Source organism: Sciurus carolinensis, chromosome 8 (genome assembly GCF_902686445.1).
Source record: "Sciurus carolinensis chromosome 8, mSciCar1.2, whole genome shotgun sequence".
Taxonomy (NCBI): domain Eukaryota; kingdom Metazoa; phylum Chordata; class Mammalia; order Rodentia; family Sciuridae; genus Sciurus; species Sciurus carolinensis.
The window spans coordinates 132,869,137-132,889,898 of record NC_062220.1 but is presented as its reverse complement, the minus strand read 5'-3'; the positions used below and the strand labels follow the sequence as shown (position 1 = coordinate 132,889,898).

At 48.0% G+C, this 20,762-nt stretch overlaps 1 protein-coding gene across 1 annotated transcript in view; it reads right to left on the bottom strand.

The window, feature by feature from the left end:
* Gcn1 (GCN1 activator of EIF2AK4) overlaps window positions 1-20,762 on the bottom strand; it is a 60,588-nt gene that overhangs the window by 15,416 nt on the left and 24,410 nt on the right. Inside the window, exons 19-42 of the mRNA XM_047561413.1 lie at window positions 20,433-20,622; window positions 20,211-20,335; window positions 19,251-19,429; window positions 18,874-18,967; window positions 17,638-17,751; window positions 17,319-17,517; window positions 16,309-16,464; window positions 15,675-15,853; window positions 14,555-14,635; window positions 14,120-14,263; window positions 12,907-13,034; window positions 12,552-12,741; window positions 12,290-12,360; window positions 11,159-11,324; window positions 10,634-10,828; window positions 9,409-9,655; window positions 8,932-9,053; window positions 8,475-8,589; window positions 7,471-7,650; window positions 3,792-4,012; window positions 2,055-2,123; window positions 1,732-1,870; window positions 1,446-1,642; window positions 1,156-1,298 (exon numbers count right to left, since the gene is read on the bottom strand). Coding sequence (XP_047417369.1) covers window positions 1,156-1,298; window positions 1,446-1,642; window positions 1,732-1,870; window positions 2,055-2,123; window positions 3,792-4,012; window positions 7,471-7,650; window positions 8,475-8,589; window positions 8,932-9,053; window positions 9,409-9,655; window positions 10,634-10,828; window positions 11,159-11,324; window positions 12,290-12,360; window positions 12,552-12,741; window positions 12,907-13,034; window positions 14,120-14,263; window positions 14,555-14,635; window positions 15,675-15,853; window positions 16,309-16,464; window positions 17,319-17,517; window positions 17,638-17,751; window positions 18,874-18,967; window positions 19,251-19,429; window positions 20,211-20,335; window positions 20,433-20,622 — 3,644 coding nt within the window. The remainder of the gene's footprint in view (window positions 1-1,155; window positions 1,299-1,445; window positions 1,643-1,731; window positions 1,871-2,054; window positions 2,124-3,791; window positions 4,013-7,470; window positions 7,651-8,474; window positions 8,590-8,931; window positions 9,054-9,408; window positions 9,656-10,633; window positions 10,829-11,158; window positions 11,325-12,289; window positions 12,361-12,551; window positions 12,742-12,906; window positions 13,035-14,119; window positions 14,264-14,554; window positions 14,636-15,674; window positions 15,854-16,308; window positions 16,465-17,318; window positions 17,518-17,637; window positions 17,752-18,873; window positions 18,968-19,250; window positions 19,430-20,210; window positions 20,336-20,432; window positions 20,623-20,762) is intronic.

Below are 20,762 nucleotides of genomic sequence, written 5' to 3'. Positions count from 1 at the left end.
TATTTCTCCTCAAATTAAATTAGGGTTACAGTTAGGTACGGACACCTATAATTCCAGTCACTTGGGAGGCTGAGGCAGGAGGATCACAAGTTTGAGGACAGCCTCAGCAATTTAGCAAGGCCTTGAGCAACTTAATAGGACCCTGTCTCAAACAAAGAATTAAAAGGGCTTAGGGATATTGCTCAGTGGTAAAGCACCCCTGGGTTCAATTCCCAGTATTTAAAAAAAAAAAAAAAAAAAGTTTTACAGTTTTTAATGGTTAGAAAAATAATAGTAATACTCAAACTGGAAAAACAAGAAATGCAGAAAGATATAAAGGAAGAAAGTAGGGCTGGGGCTGCAGCTCAGTGGCAGAGTGCCTGCCTAGCACATGTGAGGCATGGGGCTCAATCCACAGCACTGCATAAAAATAAACAAACAACATAAAGGCATTCTGTCCATCTACAACTTTGAAAAAAAAAAATATTAAAGGAAGAATACAATTTCAAAAAAAAAAAAAAAAATTAAAAGAAGAATACCATTTCCCAAATTCCTACCACCCAGGCAACCACCCTGATACTATTACCACCCTCTGTCCACACTGACACTCACACAAACCCCACTACACAGTCGGGCCACTGCCTGCACTGCCCTGTTACCAACAGGTGGAGGAGCTCTCTGGGTCAGCCGATATGGTTACACACTATTCTTTTTAGTAGCTGAATAAAAGTCCACTCTGTAGATGTGCTATGAGATATTTTTCAACTGACCTCCACAGTTTTTCAAAGGATAAGCAAAACTGAAATAAACATCCTCTGCATATAGTTCTAAGTACTTAACCAAATATGTTCTTGGAAGAAATTCCTAGAAGTGGAATTTTGAGATAAAAGACTTTCATTTAAAATCTTTTTTTTCCCCCCAGTACTAGGGACTGAACCCAGGGCTTTGCACAAGCTAGGCCAGTACTCTACCATTGAATCACACCCCCAGCCCACCATGAAAATATGAATATAAACTAGGATTGAGTGCGGGAAACTGTTTAAAACAGAGTCAGAATTAGAAACTGCTCTAGGAACTGGAAGGTGACAAAATGGTTAAGATCAAGTCTGGAGACAGCTGAGAGAGTTCCTGAATCACAAAGCTCAGGCCATCGGGCCTTCTGGCTAAAGGTCTCACCGAATTCTCCAAAGGTCGTCGAAGAGGCCCTGCTCCAGTTGGGGCAGCAGCAGGGCAATAGCCGTCTCAGCGTACATGGAGATGACTCGCTGGCCTGCACGCAGGGCGGTGTCACGCACAAACTCGTTTTCATCAGCCAGAGCCTGGACATGCAGAGGGTGGGTCAGCAAGGACTACCTGTGGCACCCAGACCCAAAGCTGGCCCAGAGGCAGGCAGCTGTGGCTCTCTAGAAGAGCAGTGGCATCCTGCTCTCAATTCCTTCATCATTAGAGGGATCACTGGTACCTACTTTGAGGATACAGGGAATGATAGGTCCCACGTAAGGGGTGAACTTGTCCCCAAACGTGATGGGCAGGTAGTTGAACATCATGATGTAGCCATCTCGGACATGGGGTGCGATGTCCACTTTGCTGGCTGTTGCCACAATTTCTGGCATCAGCTTCTCCAACTTCTCCACCCCCAAGCCAGCCATGACCTCAGCCAACCCTGTGACACAAGGGCAGAATGAACCCACTGGATCTGAGGGCCCCCTGAGGGCATTTCCAGTCTGGCCCCTATGCCGGCTCTGGCCTCACCTTGTGCAGCGCCTGAGCGATCCACAGAGCTCTGCTCATAGGTCAGTGTCTCCATCAGCCATGGTAGCAAGTCCTCAAAACATGACTCCCCCATGCCCTTCACCATGGCCCCCAGGGCCTTGGCAGATACTGTCCGAACCTGTTAGGAAACGGAGAATGGGAACTGTGAGGCAATACAGTTCAGAATGAGAGCTCTAGCCATGAAGGAGCAGGGAGGGACCCCAAACCTCTCCCTTTGACCAACAGGAATAAAAGCAGCTTTGGGGAATCCATTTTTCTAGAGACTGGGCTAAAATCGTGAGCTATTCCCACTCCAGACTCACCTCGGGTACAGGGTCCAAAAGAGAGGCTTTCAGGCCAGGTGTCACGCTAGGCAGGTAGGGAGCCAAGTCCTGCCACAACACAAGAGGCAACTCAGCTAGAGGCCCGATTTCTGATTTCTCCAGGCCCGATTCTGCTATGGGTTCTGACCTCACCATTCTGTTGACAGGCAGCACTTAGTAGGCCCCCAAGCATGAAAACCTAACTTCTCACAGAACAGGTGGGTAACTAACAAAGAGCAAGGGACCAGGCCCGGGAGGGAACCAGGCAAATGCTCAGGGAAGCCTAGGAAGGATGCTCAGGCCCTCCCCAGCAGGTCAGAGCGAGCTAACAGCTACAGTCCAAAGCTCTACTCCTCCAGCCCTTCCCTTGGGACCAAGGCTTGCCTAAACTACCGAATCCTCGTATTCCTGGTATCTTTCTTTCCAAAATTTCTTTATCATCTCTTTCTTCATCTCAAAATGTTTATATCTCTTGATGTAGCATTCAACTTTAGGGAATAACTTTAAATATAGAAAATGCCTTATGTTCACTGCAGCCTTCCTTAAAATAGTAAAAAAAAAAAAAAAAAAAAAAAAAACCCTTGGACCCTTATGACCGATGACAAAATTATATAAGTTATGGAACATAAACTTGTTGGGCTATTATATAACTACTAAAAATCAGTTTTATGAGCAACTTGCTATAATTTGGAAAGAATGTTCAGGAATCTAATCTTTAGGCAGGAAGAGGGTACTGGGGATTGAACTCAGGGGCACTTGACCTCTGAGCCACATCCCCAGCCCTATTTCGTATTTTATTTAAAGACAGGGTCTCATTGAGTTACTTAGCACCTCGCTCTTGCTGAGGCTGGCTTTGAAACTTCAATCCTCCTGCCTCAGCCTCCTGAGCCGCTGGGATTATAGGTGTACACCACAGTGCCCAGCTAGGAATATAAACTTTTAAAAAATGGAATGTAAAAGCATTAATTATCTTAGTGTTGGGGGACTGTGGGTAAATTTTTTTTTCTTTTTGTAATGGGGATTGAACCCAGGGCACTTAACTGCTGATCCACGTTCCCACCCTTTTTTAATATTTTATTTTGAGACAGAGCCTCACTAAGTTACTTAGGGCCTTAGTTGCTGAGACTGGCTTTGAATTCGTGATCTTCTACTTTAGCCTCCCAAACCGCTGGGATTACAGGCATGCACCACCATGCCCAGCTGTTTTTCTGATTTTTTAATTTCTCGAATTCTCCAGGATTGACATAACTTTCCACTTTATCTTCTTTTGTCCATCAATGCAGAGTTGTGGTAGATGCTGAACTCACATGTGCAAGTTTTGGGGAACAAAAAAATGAACAGAAACAAGTCTCCCAAACTAGACCAAACTCCTCTAAGAGGTTTACAGAAGAGACATTCACGACACGAAAACATTCCAAGGAGGGAAAGCAGTGACTACTTTATCAAACTCCTGAAAGGTCCATGGAGATGGCACGTCTTTCTTCCACCTCAGTCTGTAAAAGGGACCTAAGGGTCGGATCTCAGCTAAGGACTCAACTAGTAGGGACCTGAACCAGCACACTCTTGAAGATGCCCTGGAGCCCAGATTTCTACCTCTTACCCCAAATGGCCCATTCTCCCTATAAACACAATCAGGGACCAGTGCCCACATCCCCTCTTGTCTGCTGTGGACAGGTACTCTGAATCCTAAACCAGGATCTATCCGTCTGAACCACACCAGCCCCTGGTGGCTGCTACCTTTTGGTCTGTCAGGGAGTACATGTTGCCAATAATCTGTGCTGCCATCTTCCGTGTGTCTGTAGAACGGTCCTGGAAGGCTCTCTGGACAATGGGCATGATGAGGGCCAGTGATGGGGCATCAATGAAGTGGACAAACTTGGTGTCCAACAGGGTCTGCAGGCACTTCTGGGTCTTCCTTGATGGGTCCGTCAGGGCATCCAGAAGGACTGGGGCAATGGCTGCAGGTTCACACAGGAGAAAGGCTGGTTTACACAAGTCCATGAAGTGGCTGCAGTGTCTGCAGAACTAAAGTGGATCAGAAGAGCAGGGAGACTGAGGCACCTCCGCCCCGAATCCCTACAAGTTGTCAGCTGCAGAAGCCAGTCTGCCTGCAGACAGCAATCCTTGCTCCACTCGCAGGACAAAGAGGTCACTGTGTAGAGGTGACAGCCGTCACCCTTCTGCACTACAACTTGTAATCAGGTGGCACTCATGGCTGCTTGAATGCATTTAGCTATGGCCAAAGCGCTGAGCCTTCGCAGGGTTGCTTCTTAGGAACCAGGAACCTTATTTGGGAACCAGCAACAAAACAGGGGTTTTGTGAAAAAACCTGTTTAATGAATGCCCTTGAAACAGTGGTGGGAATGAAGTACGTAATACTTAGAACAGTCGAGACGAGACAAAAATTAGTTCTCAAATATTCAACATTAACAGCTCAGCAAAAGAAATTCCAAAAGGAATACCTGGCTTATCTTATCGTTTAACCACTATAAAGATCCATGTTGGCCAACAATAAAAGCAAGAATTACCAAGTTAAGAGTGGGCAAAAGATTTGAATACACCATTCTCCAAAGAAGACATGCGAACAGCTAATGAGCACATGAAAAGATGCTCAAAATCATTGATCATTAAGGAAATGTAAATCAAAACCACAATGAGATGTCACTTCACACCCACTAGGAAGTTAATAATAAAAAAGACAGATAATAACAAGTATTGGCAACTGAGACCCTCATACATTGCTGTTGGGAATGTGAAATGGTGCAGCCATCTGGACACTGGAAAACTGGCAACTCTTCAAAAAGTGTGACGAAGTTATCATATGACCAGCAATTCTATTCCTAGGTGTCTAACCAAGAAAACTAAAAACATACATCTAGACAAAAACTTTTACTCAAAAGTTCAGAGCAGGATTAATCTTAATGACCCAAAAGCATGTTAATGGATAAACAGATAAACAAAATACAGTATATATTCAGCTGCATTTTGGAATGTTATCCAGTCATAAAAAGGAATGAAAGAGTGATATGTGCTACAGCCTAGAGGAACCACAGAAACATCACACTAAGTCAAAGAAGTCAGACACAAAAGGTCATATAGATGTTGTATGGTTTGTCTGAAATGTCCAGAATAGGAAAATCCAGAGAGAAAGAAAGTAGGTTAGTGGTTGTCAAGAGTTAAGGGGACGTGGAGGGGGGGAGATGAAGAAAGACTGCTAATAGTCCTAAGATTTCTCTCTGACTGATGAAAACATCCTGTAATTAGAGAGTGGTGATACTGAAACAATTTTGTGAATATTCTAAGTACCACTGAAATCAAATTATATCTCCATTAAAAAAAAAAAAAGACTAATGCTGGATTCTCAAATGAAGGCATTTCTACTCATGTGATAGACATGAAACAGAAATTCTGGGCCTGAGAAATACCCAGGGCTACTGGGCATGTCAAAGTGGAACTCACAGCTGCAGAGCAGATTAGTGGTTGTCAGGGCTGGGGAGATGTTGGTCAAAAGGTACAAGGCTTCAGTTGGGTAGGGTGAGGAAGTTCTGGAGATCCAGTGTACAGCATGGTGCTTACAGTTAGTAATACTCTGTTGTATACTTGAAATTTAGCATGCTAAAACAGATCTTGAATGTTCTTACCACAAAAAAATAAGCTATGTAAGGTGACAGATATGTTAAGTAGTTTAACTGTGGTAATCATTTCATAGTGTATACACGTATCAAATCATCAGGTTAGCCAGGCGCGGTGGTGCACTCCTGTCATGCCAACAGCTTGGGAGGCTGAGGCAGGAGGATTGCCAGTTCAAAGCCAGCCTGAGCAAAAGTGAGATCCTGTTTAAAAATAAAATACAAAATAAGGCTGGGGATGTGGCTCAGCGGTAGAATGCCCCCTGAATTCAATCCCTGGTACTCCCCTGCCCCCACAGAAAAGTCAGGTTGTGCCTGTAAATAAATAAATTTTACTTCTAAGTTATACAACAAACTTTAGAAAAAATGTAAATAAAAGAAAATGAAAAAAAAAAAATTTTTTTTTTTTTTTTTTGCGGTGCTAGGGACCGAACCCAGGGCCTTGTGCTTACAAGGTAAGCACTCTACCGACTGAACTATCTCCCCAGCCCGAAAAAAATTTTAAAAGCATGTACTCTTACTAAATTTTGTCCTTTTGCCTTATCAATGATTGAGAAGTGTGCTGAAATCTCCCACTATGAAAATGGGTTTGTTAATTTCTCTCTAGTTTTATATATTTCGAGGGTATTAAACTTAGAATTGTTATATAGCCTTAGAAAACTGAAATACTTCTCACTACGTAATGGCCCTCTCTATCCTAAAGAAAGTTTTTCTTCTAAAAAAACCAAAAACAACAACAATAAAAAAAAACACAATCCTCCAACACTAGCCAGGCACAGAGGTGCACGCCTGTAATTCCACCAACTTGGGAGGCTGAGGTTGGAGGATAGGAGTTCAAAGCCAGCCTAGGCAACTTAGTAAGGGCTGGGAATTAAGTCAGTGATAGAGTACCCCTGCCTTCAATCCTCAGAACTGCAAAAGTAAATAATTAATTTTTTAAAAAATCCAATTCTCCTTATTCATCCCTTAAAAATAAATAAATAAATAAATAAATAAATAAATAAATAAAATAAAGACTGAAAGTATAGCTCACTGATAGAATACTTGCCTAGCATGTGTAAGGCTCTGAATTCAACCCCCAACACTCACACACAAAAAACTTTTTTTTTTTAAACCTTCATCATTTTCTAAATGAACAAATGCCTAGTAATATACCAGCTGAAATAAACACACTAGGCAGTGATGCTCCAAGTTGAAGTTTAAAATGTTAAAATGAGGGCTGGGGATGTGGCTCAGTAGTAGAGTGTCTGCCTAGTGTGAACGAGGGTTTGATCCCTAGCACCACAAAATAAATAACTAAATAAAAATAAAAATAAAACGTTATACTGATGTGCCAGTCAAGGTGGCTGGCTAGATTTTGTTCTTAGAAATCTGCCTCTTCCCATTCCTCAGAAAAGAATCATACTAAGCAGTATGGTTACGGAACTCGCCTTTCCCAACCCTCTGTCGAAGGCCTGCTGGAATGAGATGAAATAATCAGTTCCCAAAGCACCTAACACTCACAATGGTGCTCATGTGGTCCAGACTGTCATTCAGTTCTGTTGACCTCACAGCTCAGCTCACGGCATGGGGATCTCTCAGAATCAAGCTGCTCCTGAGTCAGTAACTCAGGGTCCCTATCTATACAGCCAGTGATGCTTGCTCCAGAGCAGTGGAAGAAAAGACTGCTTCCAAACTCCTTTCAACTTATTATTCTAAGAGAAGGGCATTCTAGAATTTAAAGTATTTCCTGCAGTCCAAAGGGAAGGGGGGCCACCAGAGTAAATTCCCTCATGAGAGAGGCATACCCAGGATCTCCGGGTTCCTGATGACGGAGCCAATCTGCCTGAGCGCCTGCTGTCCAGCCTTCTGCACTTTGACGTGGGAATCAGTCAGCACCTCTGTGAGCTTGGGCACAATGTTGGGTAGACAGGACGACAGCTGCTTGGGAGCACAGTATGCCATTGCTCCGAGCAGTTCCACTGACCCTGCAGACAGCACACACATGCTCAAGCAGTCCCAGGGAAGAGGGTAGAGAAAGTAAAGGCCTCTGAGGCCTGATAAGCTATAGGGTCCCAGGAGAGGATGCAGATAGCATGAGGCAAAGAGGAAAAACCAGGAAGGGGAGACCTGGCTTGGCCTTGCGTTATCACTCAGACTAACTCGCTAAACTTCTCAGGTCTCAGTTTCCTCCTCCCCCAAAGAAGGCCAAGTGGGAAGCCCAGAGTCCCACCCATCCCTAATTCTAGCAGTTCTGCTTGTATCTATTTTGCATATTAGGGTTCCAGATATGATTATGTCTCTAAAACAGAGTTTACGGGGATAAACAGTTTAAAGTCACAGAACAGCTTTCATGCCCTGGATTTTCTAATTTTGGGTTATGGCTCAAGTCAAAGACCTGTTCTGGGCAAAAGCACACAAACCAGCCAAGCGCAACGGGGCACGCCTGTAATACTGGTGGCTTGGGAGGTTGAGGCAGGAGGATTCTAAGTTCAAAGCCAGCCTCGGCAACTTAGTGAGGCCTTAAGTGACTCAGTGAGACCCTGTCTATAAATAAAATACAAAAAAGGGCTGAGGGGATGTGGCTCAGTGGTTGAGTGCCCCTGGGTTCAATTTCCCCAGGCCATAAAAAAATAAAAATAAAAACCCACACAAACCATAGAAGGGCCCAGCTGCCTATGAGCACAGTATTGGCCTTGCCCCTGCCCTGGAGACCACACACACAGAACCAGGACTGTGGCTGCCTGGATCCCTGTTGAGGGCAGTTTTCAAAGCAGGAAACTGAGGAAGAGACAGAAGGAAGTGGCCTTACCAGCTTTGGTCCGCCAGGATTCTTCCTCCAAGGCAGCCAATAAGGAGGGGAGCACCAGCTTCACCCCATGAGCACTCAGGTTGCTCATCACAGCTTTGGCACAATCATCTGCAGCCTCAAGGGAGGAGAGAAGACGTTCAGGGGCCTCCTCACCCAAGCAGGGGGCAAGGTCTGATGCTAATACTAATGCTTCTCCAGTGACAACATATTGGGTCTGCGTGTCAGACCCGTGCCAGAGCCTACAGGGACAGCGAAAACACATCTCGTAAAGCTGCAGTATTAGGGAATTGGAGGGGAATCCATACCAGTCACGGCTGCCCCAGGTGTGGGCATGAGAGGTTCCAGTGGTAGGGATTCTGTGCCACTTCAGAGGCTATGCTGGCCAAGGTTCACACCCAGCGGCCACCCCGTGAGCAGTGGTTCTCCTGTGCTTCTCTCACGCAGCCTTGGGACTTACCTCACGCACGTACTGGTTCCCATCCCCAAAGCACAGCAGCAGGTGGGGCAGCACGTGAACCACGTAAGGCTCGAAGAGCTTCCCCAGCATGGTGCAGAGCATCTCGAAGGCAAAGAGGGCTCCTGGGGGCAGAAGGCGGGACAGTTGGGAATGAAAAGTCCTCTGGGGGCTGCCCCAGGGGACAAAAGAAGCTGCAACCTCACCCTACAGAAATACTCAGGGCAGCTACGGTCCTAGAGTGTAGCAACCTGTCTCGGCACCCACAGCAGGGATGTGGCAGAGTGAAGGGGGGAGGAGGTGGGGAGCCACCCACTGCTTCCTGAGACTCACGAATGGAAAGGCAAAACATCTCTCAGCTAAGGGTGCTGCTGAGTTAGAAATGACACAGGATGGGACTGGGGTGGGTCACCCACTCGCCCTTCAGCTGGGAAGGAAATGTGCTCCCGTGTGGGCAGCACGAAGCTCAGAGAGGCTCACCCTCACGCCGGCGGAAGTTCTTCTTATCCTGGATGGCATCGGTCAGTGCTGCCATCATTTCCTGCTGTTTCAAAGAGAGGATGCCTAGGCCCTTCACGAGGCCTGCCAGCCCGTACGCAGCCCCTTTACGTTCTGCATACTTGTCTGACTCCAGCAGCTGCTGCATGAGCCGCTGGATCATTCCTCCAGCATCCTCCTTGATGGCTGGCACAAGAGGTGGCAGGCAGCTGGCCACGGATTCCTGGACCTGTCAGAGAGGCCTGCCTCATCAGTGCCACAAGTTCAACAATGGCTGGTTGCTGGCACCCACCAGCCCCATGCTGTGCCCACCACTTGACACCCTAGGACCCATCTCAGCCACTGCTGCACATGTCACAAGGCATCAGAGAAGCAGCATTTCATACACTCATACCACACATGCACTCCATGAGGGCACACACTATGACCTATTAGTGACAAGAACGTCAGCCCTCTGGCACTGTTTCTGGTCTCAATGAAGAACTGAAATGGAAACCACAAAGGCTGGGCCCATCCGGAAAGAAAGATCTCCAGAGAAAAGCAAGTTACTGAGCCTCCATATAACAGCCTCTGTACATGTTCTGGTTTCAAAACTTAGGTCACAGGGAATTGGGCTGGGCCTCACAGGATCAGGGCCAATTTGGATGATACCAAAAGACTCCTGCCTTCTAGTCACAGCTCGTAAAACCCAACTCAAGATCAGCAAAGTTGTCATGCAGCCCTTCTGCAGGCTGGGCTTTCTGATACTATCTAACCACAATTTTGGAAATTTGTTTCCAGCTGTGAATTTTGAGGACACTTTCATTGGCCCAAAATGCAAATTGCAGAACTTACATGTAAATGCATGTTGGACAACAAAGAGAAAAAGAAAAAAAATGCTTTACACCATGGTGCCTGTAACCAGCACATGCAGAAGGCCAGGAGAAGCTTTGACAAGGAGGAAGCTCATCTTTTATTTTTTAATCACTGTATACAAGCACAAAAAAAGTACTAGTGAATGAGTAGGGAAAAAATTAAATAGCTAGGAGAGCCATTAGACCAAAGTTCCCTAACCCAGAGGTGCTCTCCACTGTAAACCAGGCTCTCTGTGGAAAAGGGGCCAACTGCTTGCTGACCGCCCCATGCAACCCCTAGCATCCCACAGCCTATCCCCAGCAGGTGCCCATTCCCCAGCTGGCTTGTGGGTCCTAGGTCAGGTGGCAGATACCTGCTGGGAGGGAGTGGAAAGGGCGGCAATGAGCTTGGCAACAATGGGCTTCACTTTAGGGTCACTCTTGTCCAGGTGCTTGGCCAACGAGCCCATCAGGACCACCACACTCTGCCGCACTGCATCATAGCTGGCATCATTGGGAGCATCCTTCAGAAACTCCTCAAACACGGGTAGCAGCGAGTTGACGTTCTCCTGGAAAATCCAGTCCCCCAGAGACACAGGTCAACCCCATGAGCTGTATAAGGATGACAGTCTCTGCCCCAACAACCAAGCCTGAATCTGGCTCTGGGACAGGCATCCTAACAAGTCAGTCAATCAATGATGCTAGCAGGATTCTCAGTTTTCTAGCAGGACTACGGGAGACTTACAAGAATTTAACAACCACTCAGGATCTTTTTGGCTCAAAAGAAATACAAATATAATTTCCCTTCAGGGGCTAATATCCTGCCAGGATTTCTGACACTCCACATCTCTGTGCCCATTGTTCAATTCCATCTCCTCAGTTGGCTACAACCCTCTTACCTTCCCATGGGCGTTGAGTGTTGCAAGGGCAGCATCTAACATGCACTTCCGGACATCTGGATTTCGGTCATTGAGGGCATCAGGGACAAAAAACTGAAAGAGTGGCTTCACCTGAGAGCTATCCAAGTACTGGGAAAGCTTGTTCAGGGCCAAGGCCAGGCCACACCTGGGAAAGAGGCAGGAGCATGTGGGCAGGTGAGGGCTAGCCAGAGGCCTCCTACGCTGATGGAATCTGTGCCAGCACATGAGGACAGAGAGCCAGACAGTAGTAAAAACTATTTCCAGGACAGGGCAGGGCACAGCAGAGTCCACCACTCAGTGCTTGCCCAATGCGCTAGAACAATGCATCTGTCAAATGGAGATAAACCATCTGCCCTGAGTTTACCTGCTATAGGGTGTCCGGTTTCCCCACACGTGAATACAAAGCCCACCCCTCTATCTCCAAGGCAGGGGGTAAGAGGACAGAGGTAAAGGAACTGATAAGAAGGCCTTCAGAAGGGAACATATTCTCCCAAGGCAAAGTGGTATTATTCTCTACTATTACAGAGCAGTAAGAAGGTCACCAGGAGAAAGAATCAATGTCCTATCCCTAGCTGATAGCTTGGAATGAGAAAGAAACTGAGACAGGCCCACACACCACTCCACACTGACATGCAAAACAGCATAGGAGTGGAGGAGCAGGGCCAGTCGTTCAGAAAACCAACGCTACCACATTTTCAGGAAGGCTGCTCTGTGGGAAGTAAGTTCCTTCCAAGGTCACCCTTGCTCCCAGACACCTACCTAAACCTCCAGCTGCTACCTGTGGGAGCCGAGGGGAAGGAAACTAATACATACTGAGTCCTTCACACACTATCAGTGGTCTAGTTTCAGCACCCTGTATGGCATGTTCTGTTATTGTGACCTGCAGACAGGTGAGGAAGCAGAGGCCTGGAGAAAAGGAGGATCATGCTCAAGGGCACACAGCTGACACAGAAGCCACCACCTGAACTCAGGTCTCCCGATTCTGAGGGCAGTCTGGCTCTCTCCTTCCACTTGTCCCACTATCACATGCTGCCTCCTCACAGCACCCACCCAGCCAACCTGCTACATCTCAGAAAGCCTGGAGGGGAAAAGTTGGAACAGGGGTTATACCTGGCTTCCCACTGGTCTGGAGGAGATTCTGAAATAACTCGTCCCAATGCATCCAGCACTGGGGGCGGCCGCTGCAATAGAAAAGTTGATAAATGCCCACCTGGGCAGACCAATGGCCTTGGCACCAGGACTGTGAGGCAGGAAACCAGTCACAGTCACCCTGAGACCATGGGACCCTTCTTTTTAGAGTAGTCAGGGGCAGAGCAGAGACCAACAACACATCACACCACCCAGACCACAGCAGGCTGCCCAGGTCACTCACATAGAGTTTCTCCTGGTAAATCTCCATGAGCCTGCCCATGACCTCAGCTGCATGCCGCTGATACCTCGCCACTGCCTGGGAGAGGGCTTCAGCCCCAGCCTGCCTCACAGCTGCCTCGTGATAGATCACATCGTCAATCAGCAAGAAACAGAGGTCTGGCTGCAGATCAAGGCCCATGATCGACCAGAGCCTGCAGAAGACCGAGGGCGGGGCTGGTCAGACAAGTTACTGCAGCACCTGCCCCTTCAGCCCCAGCCCAGCCCTTCTTTCCCTGGAGGCTGAGCAAACTGGGTGTGTCTGTTTCCTAAGGGAGAGAGGACAGGGCAGGAGAAAGCAGTCTCCCATTGGCTCTCACCTCTCAGCCAGCTTGCGGATCTCCTCCTCTTTGTCAAACTTGACTACCCAGAGCCTCCGCAGCAGGTTCAAACCATTCTTCTCATCGGTATCAGGTGCTGGCAATACCATATGGAGTTCCATCAGCCCCTGGGAAGGGGAGGGGGGTGGGTGGGGCGAGTAAGGCTCAGCCTCCAACCACCAGTCTCCTAGGCTCCATTTGGGCTGTACTATCCAAGACACAACCACTAGCTAAATGTGGCTATTTAAAGCTAAATCAGTTTAAAAGTAGTTGTAGCCCAGTGGTAGAGTGCTTCCCTTGCATGTGTGAGGTACTGGGTTCGAACCTCAGCACCACATAAAAATAAATACATAAAATGAAGGTATTAAAAAAAAAGTAACTAAGTTACTCAGTTGTATCCACCATACTTCAAGTGTTCAAGAGCTACAGGTGGCTACTACAATAGACAGCACTAGACACTGTTGCTCCAGAAATTGCTAAGAATCAGTTCAAATTATTATCTGCTCAGTCTCCTCAGAACACTTTTTTTTTTGGGGGGGGGCGGGTGGCCCAGGGGTGTAGCTCAGTGGAATAGCACAAGACGAGCATGTGCAAGACCCTGGGATTGATTCCCAACACCAGAAAAAGAAGGACACCCAGATTTTTGTCTTCTGTGAAATGATGCTGTATGGTGGTAGAACTGTTTTAACGTGAACCTAATTTAACTCTAAATTTTAAAAAGAAAAACAGATTAAGCTCAGAAAAAAAAGTCTATCCCCTTTGTTAATTGAATTTTTAAAAAAGTTTTACCACACTGCTATTGTTTTCACATTTTGCCAAGTGCTAGTGAAATGTTGTCACATTAAAAGTAGGAGACTCCAGATTAGCATTTGGGAAGCAGTTTCATCTTTCCAAGGGAATTCTTTAGTTGTGGTCCAAAAGCCACAGTACAGGCAGTGGGTTGAGGAAATGCACTAAGGCTGCCTTTAACCATACCAGGATTCACATTCTAGCTTCAAAATTAAGTGAAGTCTTCCAAGGTAAAGAAAAAATGGACAGTGACACATCACAACTGCTTAGCTCTTCAATTTTTAGAAGCACCCCAAACACACCCTCAACTGCCTCTCCTATAGCCATTTGAGAAGGCATTCTCTCCAAAGCCTATCTATCTTATAGTTCAAACACTTGCAAAGGGACAAGGGATGCTGTAGTGGCCCCTTGAGGGGGCACATACCCGGAGTGCAGTCTCCCGCACACTGGCACACGGGGACTGCAAGGCACAAAGTAGCACATCCACCTCTTCCTGCTCTGCAAAGGCACAGCCATCTTCACCACTGCTGCTGGCACACAGGGTGGTCAGGGTGTCTGAGGCCAGCACCTAAGGATATCAACCCACTGGTTCAGTTCAACAAATCATTTACTTCTAGGGGGTCAGGCAACAGGCTGAGGGGCCCAGAGAGGGCTTTGAACTGAGAACACCCACCCAAGACCTCAGGCACCAGGCCAGTGGCAGGATTCAAGGGAAACCCCTTGCTAGCTGAGAAAGTCAGGCTGGCTTTGCGCAAGTCCAAAAGTGAGGGCTGAGAGAACTGAATTGACCATTCAAGCTGGGACCTTAAGTCAGGGTCACAAACTGAGTCCCAGCATCAGCCAAAGGAAAGCAGATTACCTGCAGGTGGGGTGAGCCGGTCCCGATCACCCAAGTCAGAAGACGCAGCATGGCCACACGAGGCAACAACTCTGGGCCATTCTGGAAGAGAACAGCATATGAGTCAGGGCGAGGCTGTGGGGAAGGTCCATGACCAAACCTTGGTGGCCAATCAATGGCATCCTCTCACCCACAGAAGAACATTCTGGGTCCTACAACTGACTATACTGTAGAAACCGCATTAGGTTTACAACAAACTCCACAGGTACTAACCCCAGTCAACCATGATCCTCAGGAATTAAATATGAATAAATTCTGAAACTTTTGAGAAACTCACAGACTGTGAAATACAGATGGACCATACACATATGAAGAACTTACAACTTCACAAGTAAAGAAACAAAACAAAATACATCACCCATCATTAGCAATATTCATGCTACCTGAGGTTGAGTTAGGTTTGGAGAAAACGAAATTCACTCTTTATTTCTTGCTTTATTTATTTATTGGTAGTAGGAATTGAAGTCAGGGGCACTTTACCACTGAGTTACAACCCGAACCTTTTCTATTTTTTATCATGAGACAGGGTCTCATTAAGTTGCTAAGGCTGGCCTCCAACTTGTGATCCTTCTGCCTCAGCCTTCCCAGCTGCTGCAATTACAGGCATGTACCACTGAACCCAGAAAAGGAAACTCTCAGTGTGAGGGTCAACAAAACACATTATGTATCCCAGTGACTCCACATCCAATATATGTACTATAAAGATGCTCACATCGGTTGTACCAGAGTATATACATATATATACATCACAGTGCTGCTCAAAATAAGGGAAGACTTTAAAATATCTATCAATGAGTTAAATAAAACACGATGTGTGTATAACATATGATCTTATATAGTCCGTAAAATCAACAGAGTAGGTCTGTACACACTGACATAGATAGAAACCCACAGTCATGAAAGAAGCAGCCTGACCTATTTTTGTGTTAAAAAGCCCACCACATTATATATGTGGCTGCTGTAAGTATAAACACACGTCCTGTTCTTTTCCATCAGAACTGTTCATGGGTCAGGAGGGGTCACAAGCACCTCCCCCTGAGAAAGCTCCTCAAACTAAGGGGAGACAGAGCTCCCTGCCCACCTCATCCACACGCCCAGTTGTACTAGGTGAGGCCCTCAGCTGGGCGTGGACAGTGAGGATCTGCAGAATCTGGGCCATCCGCTCCTCATCCTCCTCGCTGTGGCGGGGCATCTCAGTCAGCACCATTTTCAACAACGGGAAGACCAAGGAGAAGGCTGGTGCGGATAAGGGTGCAGCATCTGCCAGAGCAAGCAGCAGACAGGATGAGCCTGTTGGCAGGCCAGGGCAGGCCACTGCTGCCTGTGCAGCCTCAGGGCAGAGGGGCAGGGGACAGCTGGAGGCCCACCTGATGCCTGCATACACAGGGGTGGTGGCTGGCAGCCCAGCACTAAAGGCAATCTCACTGCTATGCCAAATACTACCTGGTTCCAGAATGTGAGAATGAACAGAGGAGCAGGTGCCAAAGTAAACCCTCAAGAGGTTCACAAAGACTCACAGAGTACCAGGACTGGACTTTGAAATCCTCCAACTAGTCCAACCCCCCATTTTTCACATGAGGAAATCAAGGCTAGGAAGGGTAGACTCACCCAAGGCCACAGTCTCAGGAAGCCTGGGTGACATTGCCATAGCTCCTGTAGCATTCCCCATAACAGCTCACACTGCTCAAAGCCCTGGATCCCATGTCATCCCTTACCTGGCTCACCCTTGCCCACCCTGCTGGTGATGGTGTGGACATGCAGCAGTGTCACAGCCCTCTTCACAGCCACTGACAGCTCTTCCTGGCACCAGGACTTATCCAGAGCACACTCTGGCTTCAGCAGGCGCAGAGTCACATGGCTCACCAAAGTGCCTACGAAGAAGAGACCCAGTATCTGGCCCTGGCACAAACAAGGGACCCAGAGCAGAAACACCTCTTCCCTCTGAATTAATAAGCTCTTCTTTTCACAAAAATATCTTCAACCTAATTTCTCATTTGATCTTTCTGACAGTGCCAGAGGATAAACAGGTAGGCAAGGAGCTGCCCCTGACACTACAGAAATTCTAAATGTGCTGAGACGGGGCGCGAGCAAGAACTGTTTAGCCAAGAGTAAAACTCAAGTCACACGGGGCCACCACCTTCTATGCAACAAGCCCAGCCATCCAGGTGATGCTTTTGGCAGGTTCCATATGCACCAATGAACTTTTCCACTCAGAACAATCCATAAATCCCAGCCTCACCCATGGGAACATCCCCTTTAAGTTAGGAAAGAAGTCTGCTTAAGGTCAGTAAACAACCCATTAAAGTAAGGCCACCATAATTCCCAGTCACCCTATCTGGTCTTTGTTTCTTCAGAGCTAACAGAAAGCTAAAGGTAACAGGGATCTCTGATCACTACTGACACACAGCTGCTCAGAAGCTCTGAGTTGCACTGACTGGCCACATTGTACCAAACCATCCTCACTGCCACTGAACATCTGATTTCATAGTTTTAAAACTCCTACAGGAAGATGAGGTGCAGACCAGCCTCTAAAACCTGGTCCTGAAGTGAAAAAAAGGCAACTGTCACTCCTAAACATAACCCAGTTTGAGGATCCACAGGCAGATTCCACGGGGAAACAAAATTCAGCAGCGTAGGTCACCACACACTTCCCCACAAGCACCTGGGGGCATCCCCAGCCCTCCCAAACTGCGGGCTATCCCATAGCCAGCAAATAAGGACTAACCCAAAGCCTTGAGTCTAGGGGGCATGACACAGGCAGCCAAGGATAGGAAGGGGTTCTTGATCCTGGGAGCAGCCAGGGGAGATTTCAGCAAGGGCAGGAAAGAGTCAACCAAAACAGGAATGTACTGGGTCAGGCCAGACGGGTTCTTGGCCAGGATGGTGTCCAGCAGTCCCAGCGCTGCCTCCAGCTCCCCATCCAGCTGCAAGCAGAGTAACCCGGGATGGCAGGTCAGCAAGGCCCCACTGGGGGACAGCAAGGAATGGGCCTGGGCTGCCCAGCACCCTCCTGGCATGGGCCTGTGGTGGTGGCAGTCACTTACCTCCTGGAGTCGCCTCCGGATCTGTGCCTCCTTGTCTAGCTGGGCCTGCAGCATCTCCTTCTGTTTGCTAGTTAGCTGCACCTCCTCTTTTATGCCTTTCTTCTTCTTTATCTCCTGAAGGGTCAGGGTTAGCAAACCAATTCCATCTCCAGGGAACAGACCTGCCTCCCTACCAGAGGAAGGCAAGCTTGCTTCCATAGAGAACACTAGGTCAGCTCCATGTCTATGACTGGAGCCCCGGAGTCCGCCATGCAGCCTCCCTCACACCCTAAAAAGTCGACAGTCACTTGATGTTTACAGAATGGAAACAGCAGTAGAGAAGCAGTTTTTTTTTTTTTAAACTGGATTCTCTGCTAAAAAGGCAAGGAGGACTTCTGATATAATAAATAAATAAAAGATCCCCCAGTACTCCAAAGCCACATGGCTTTAGATTCAAAACTTTAGCCTCCCTTTGGGCCCACACTGTGCCAACAGCAGCTCTCCCAGAGCATAAACGGAAGCCTGGACAAAGCCACTCAGGTGGCCAGAGATGACAAGGCAGAGAAATCTCCCATGCTTTCAGCAAGTATTTAGTGAGCACCTACATCATGCCAGGCACTGCTAGGGCCACCAGGGGCAAGAGATGAAGTCCTTGCCCTCATGGAGCTCACAACCTAGCAGGTGAAGGCAGATGAGAAACCAGTGAACAAATATATAGACAAGATGCCTGTGCAGCACGAGAAAGAACTGAGTCTGATGTAAACTGTGAAGAGGGCAGGGCCTACCACAGGTAGGTGGACTGAGGTCGGGGTGGGGGTGGGCTCCCTGAGAAGGGCCCAGGTGGGCTGATACACGAAAGATTAAAAAGCACAGCCTACAAGACTGTGGGCAAAGCACAGTCTAAGGCAGGTGAGGGGCCTGTGCACTCTGTTCCCATCAGAACCAGCTGTTCAAAACTGAATGTGCCAATCAACCAGGACTCCACAGAGGTTCCACTGAACAGGCCCTGTACCTGCTGTCAGGGCTCAAGACAGGATCCAGCCTTCACAGAACGAGGTGATAAACTAACATGTTTTCTGAGTGGGAGGCAGAAGAAGCTGCAGAGGAGGGCAAATACAGTGTGGCCAGAGAACCAGGGGGGAGTGTGTCATGAGCCTGAGGGATGATCTAGGGGAACAGTCTATATGCAGCAGAGAGAGCCAGCAGACTGAGGCCACCAAGCTCAGCAGCCACACTGAGGTGCCTCGCTGGACTCACCTCCTTCAGCTCCAGCTCAATGATCTGCTCCTTGAAGGAGTAAGCTTTGTTCTCTCGCTTCATGTTGGCTTTTTTAATGCTGTCCTGCTGGGCACTGAAACAAGAGAGGTAATAATCCAGCTCAAAAGAGCCGCCAGTCCCTTTGGCCTCCTGCCAGTCATGCAATCCCAGGTACTGTGTGCCAAGATAGCACCAGATATTAGAAGCACTCTGGTATCCAAGGCCTAAGTGCCAGGCCTGGAATACAGCAGATTTTTACCTGATGGTTTTCATTTGTTCCTCACAATGACCCCAAAAAGGAAGTGGCATCTCCATAATACAGGCAAGAAAACTAGGGCTTGGGTGGAAAGGCAATTGAGCCCACAAGTGTAGCTCACCTCTGGATGATGGATTTATCGTACAGCTCCCCAGCAGGGGTCTGCATGATGGCGAACTCTTCCCGTGTCACCAGGCGTAATGCAGGGTTCTGCACAGAGGCTGTGATGGTGCTGATAAGCTGCGGGAGGACCCGGTCCGGGGACAGGATAGAAAGGGAACCCATGGCATTCATGGAAGACTGAAGGACAGATACAGTCACCGTCAGAGCTGGCATCAGAGCGGGGTCCTGCCATGCTTACATACCCCTGGCAGTTGGCTCCCTTTCTTCTTGCCACTGCTTTATTCTTTCTGAGCATGGCCCACCAGAGCAGATGCCTATCATTAGTGCCTGCCTTACTCAGCAAGCATTTACCCCTCACTCAGGTAAGAGCAGACTAACAGTCTAACCCTGGGGGTTACACAAATTTTTCACATTCTGAATCTTCATGGACCAGGTGGAGCTGCCCTCACCCTTTCCAGAGGTAGGAACATGACCCAGACCAGAAAGACAGGCTCGGGAATGAGCACAAGACCCAAGCCAGATGCACAGGAGGCAATGAGACCTGTGCTAGCTGACATTACTGGAAAAGGCATGCTTTTCCCCCTGGAGCTAACAGGGGGACAAGGAGTGAATCTGGGACTAGCTCTTTTGCCACCACAGAAGGAAAAACTTGAGAATGGAGTTCACAGCATAGAAAGCAGAGCTAAGAGACATAGATGGATCAGAGATAAGAGACACAACACCTATACCATCCCAATGGTAGGTACCAGTCACATCCTTGGAGTGTGCAAATATATGAAACAGTAAGTCCCCCTTTCTGCTTAAACCAATTTGCATTTTCTGAAACGTACAACCAAGAGTCCAAGCCCATAATTCACTACTCCTCTTGTTTCTTTGAGCCCTCCTTTCTTGCACCACAGAAGGGGAGTTCATCCCCAGTCTCCAACGTGAGGCTGGAAACAGTTCATGCATGCATCACCTGGTTCAGGGGACTCTGTGTGGTGATCCTGGGAATGATCTGGTCTAGGTGCCTGGTGATGAAGGCTTCAGGGTCAATCTTCATCCTGGCAAGAAGTGCTGGCCAGAGTCCAGACTGCACTGCCACTGAAAGGGACAGGGCTCTTTGAAGCTTTCTGCCCAGCCTGCTCTCACCCTGCCCAACAGAGCCCCTACCTCTCCAATACCAACCATGGCCACCGACCTAAGGATGGGTGGTGGGAGATGATCAGCATCTCCCGGGCCAGCTGCTCAGTGTTAGAGATGTCACCCTCAAGCCCTGGCACACCAGAAATGACACACAGAGCCTCCTGCAGGACCCGTGGAGGCACATAGGCCTTTCCCAACTCAGTCACCTCCCCAGCATCGGTCACCAGAGCCTCCAAGGGCAGCACCTGTGTGGAGACAACATATGAATCCCTACTGCTCAGAGCCCTGTGCTGGCCTGGCATCCAGGAGACAATATGCCAGGGACACCATGCCTCTCACTCCTATTGTTCTCTGGGGTCTCTCCTGGAGTGGGGACTGATGCCCA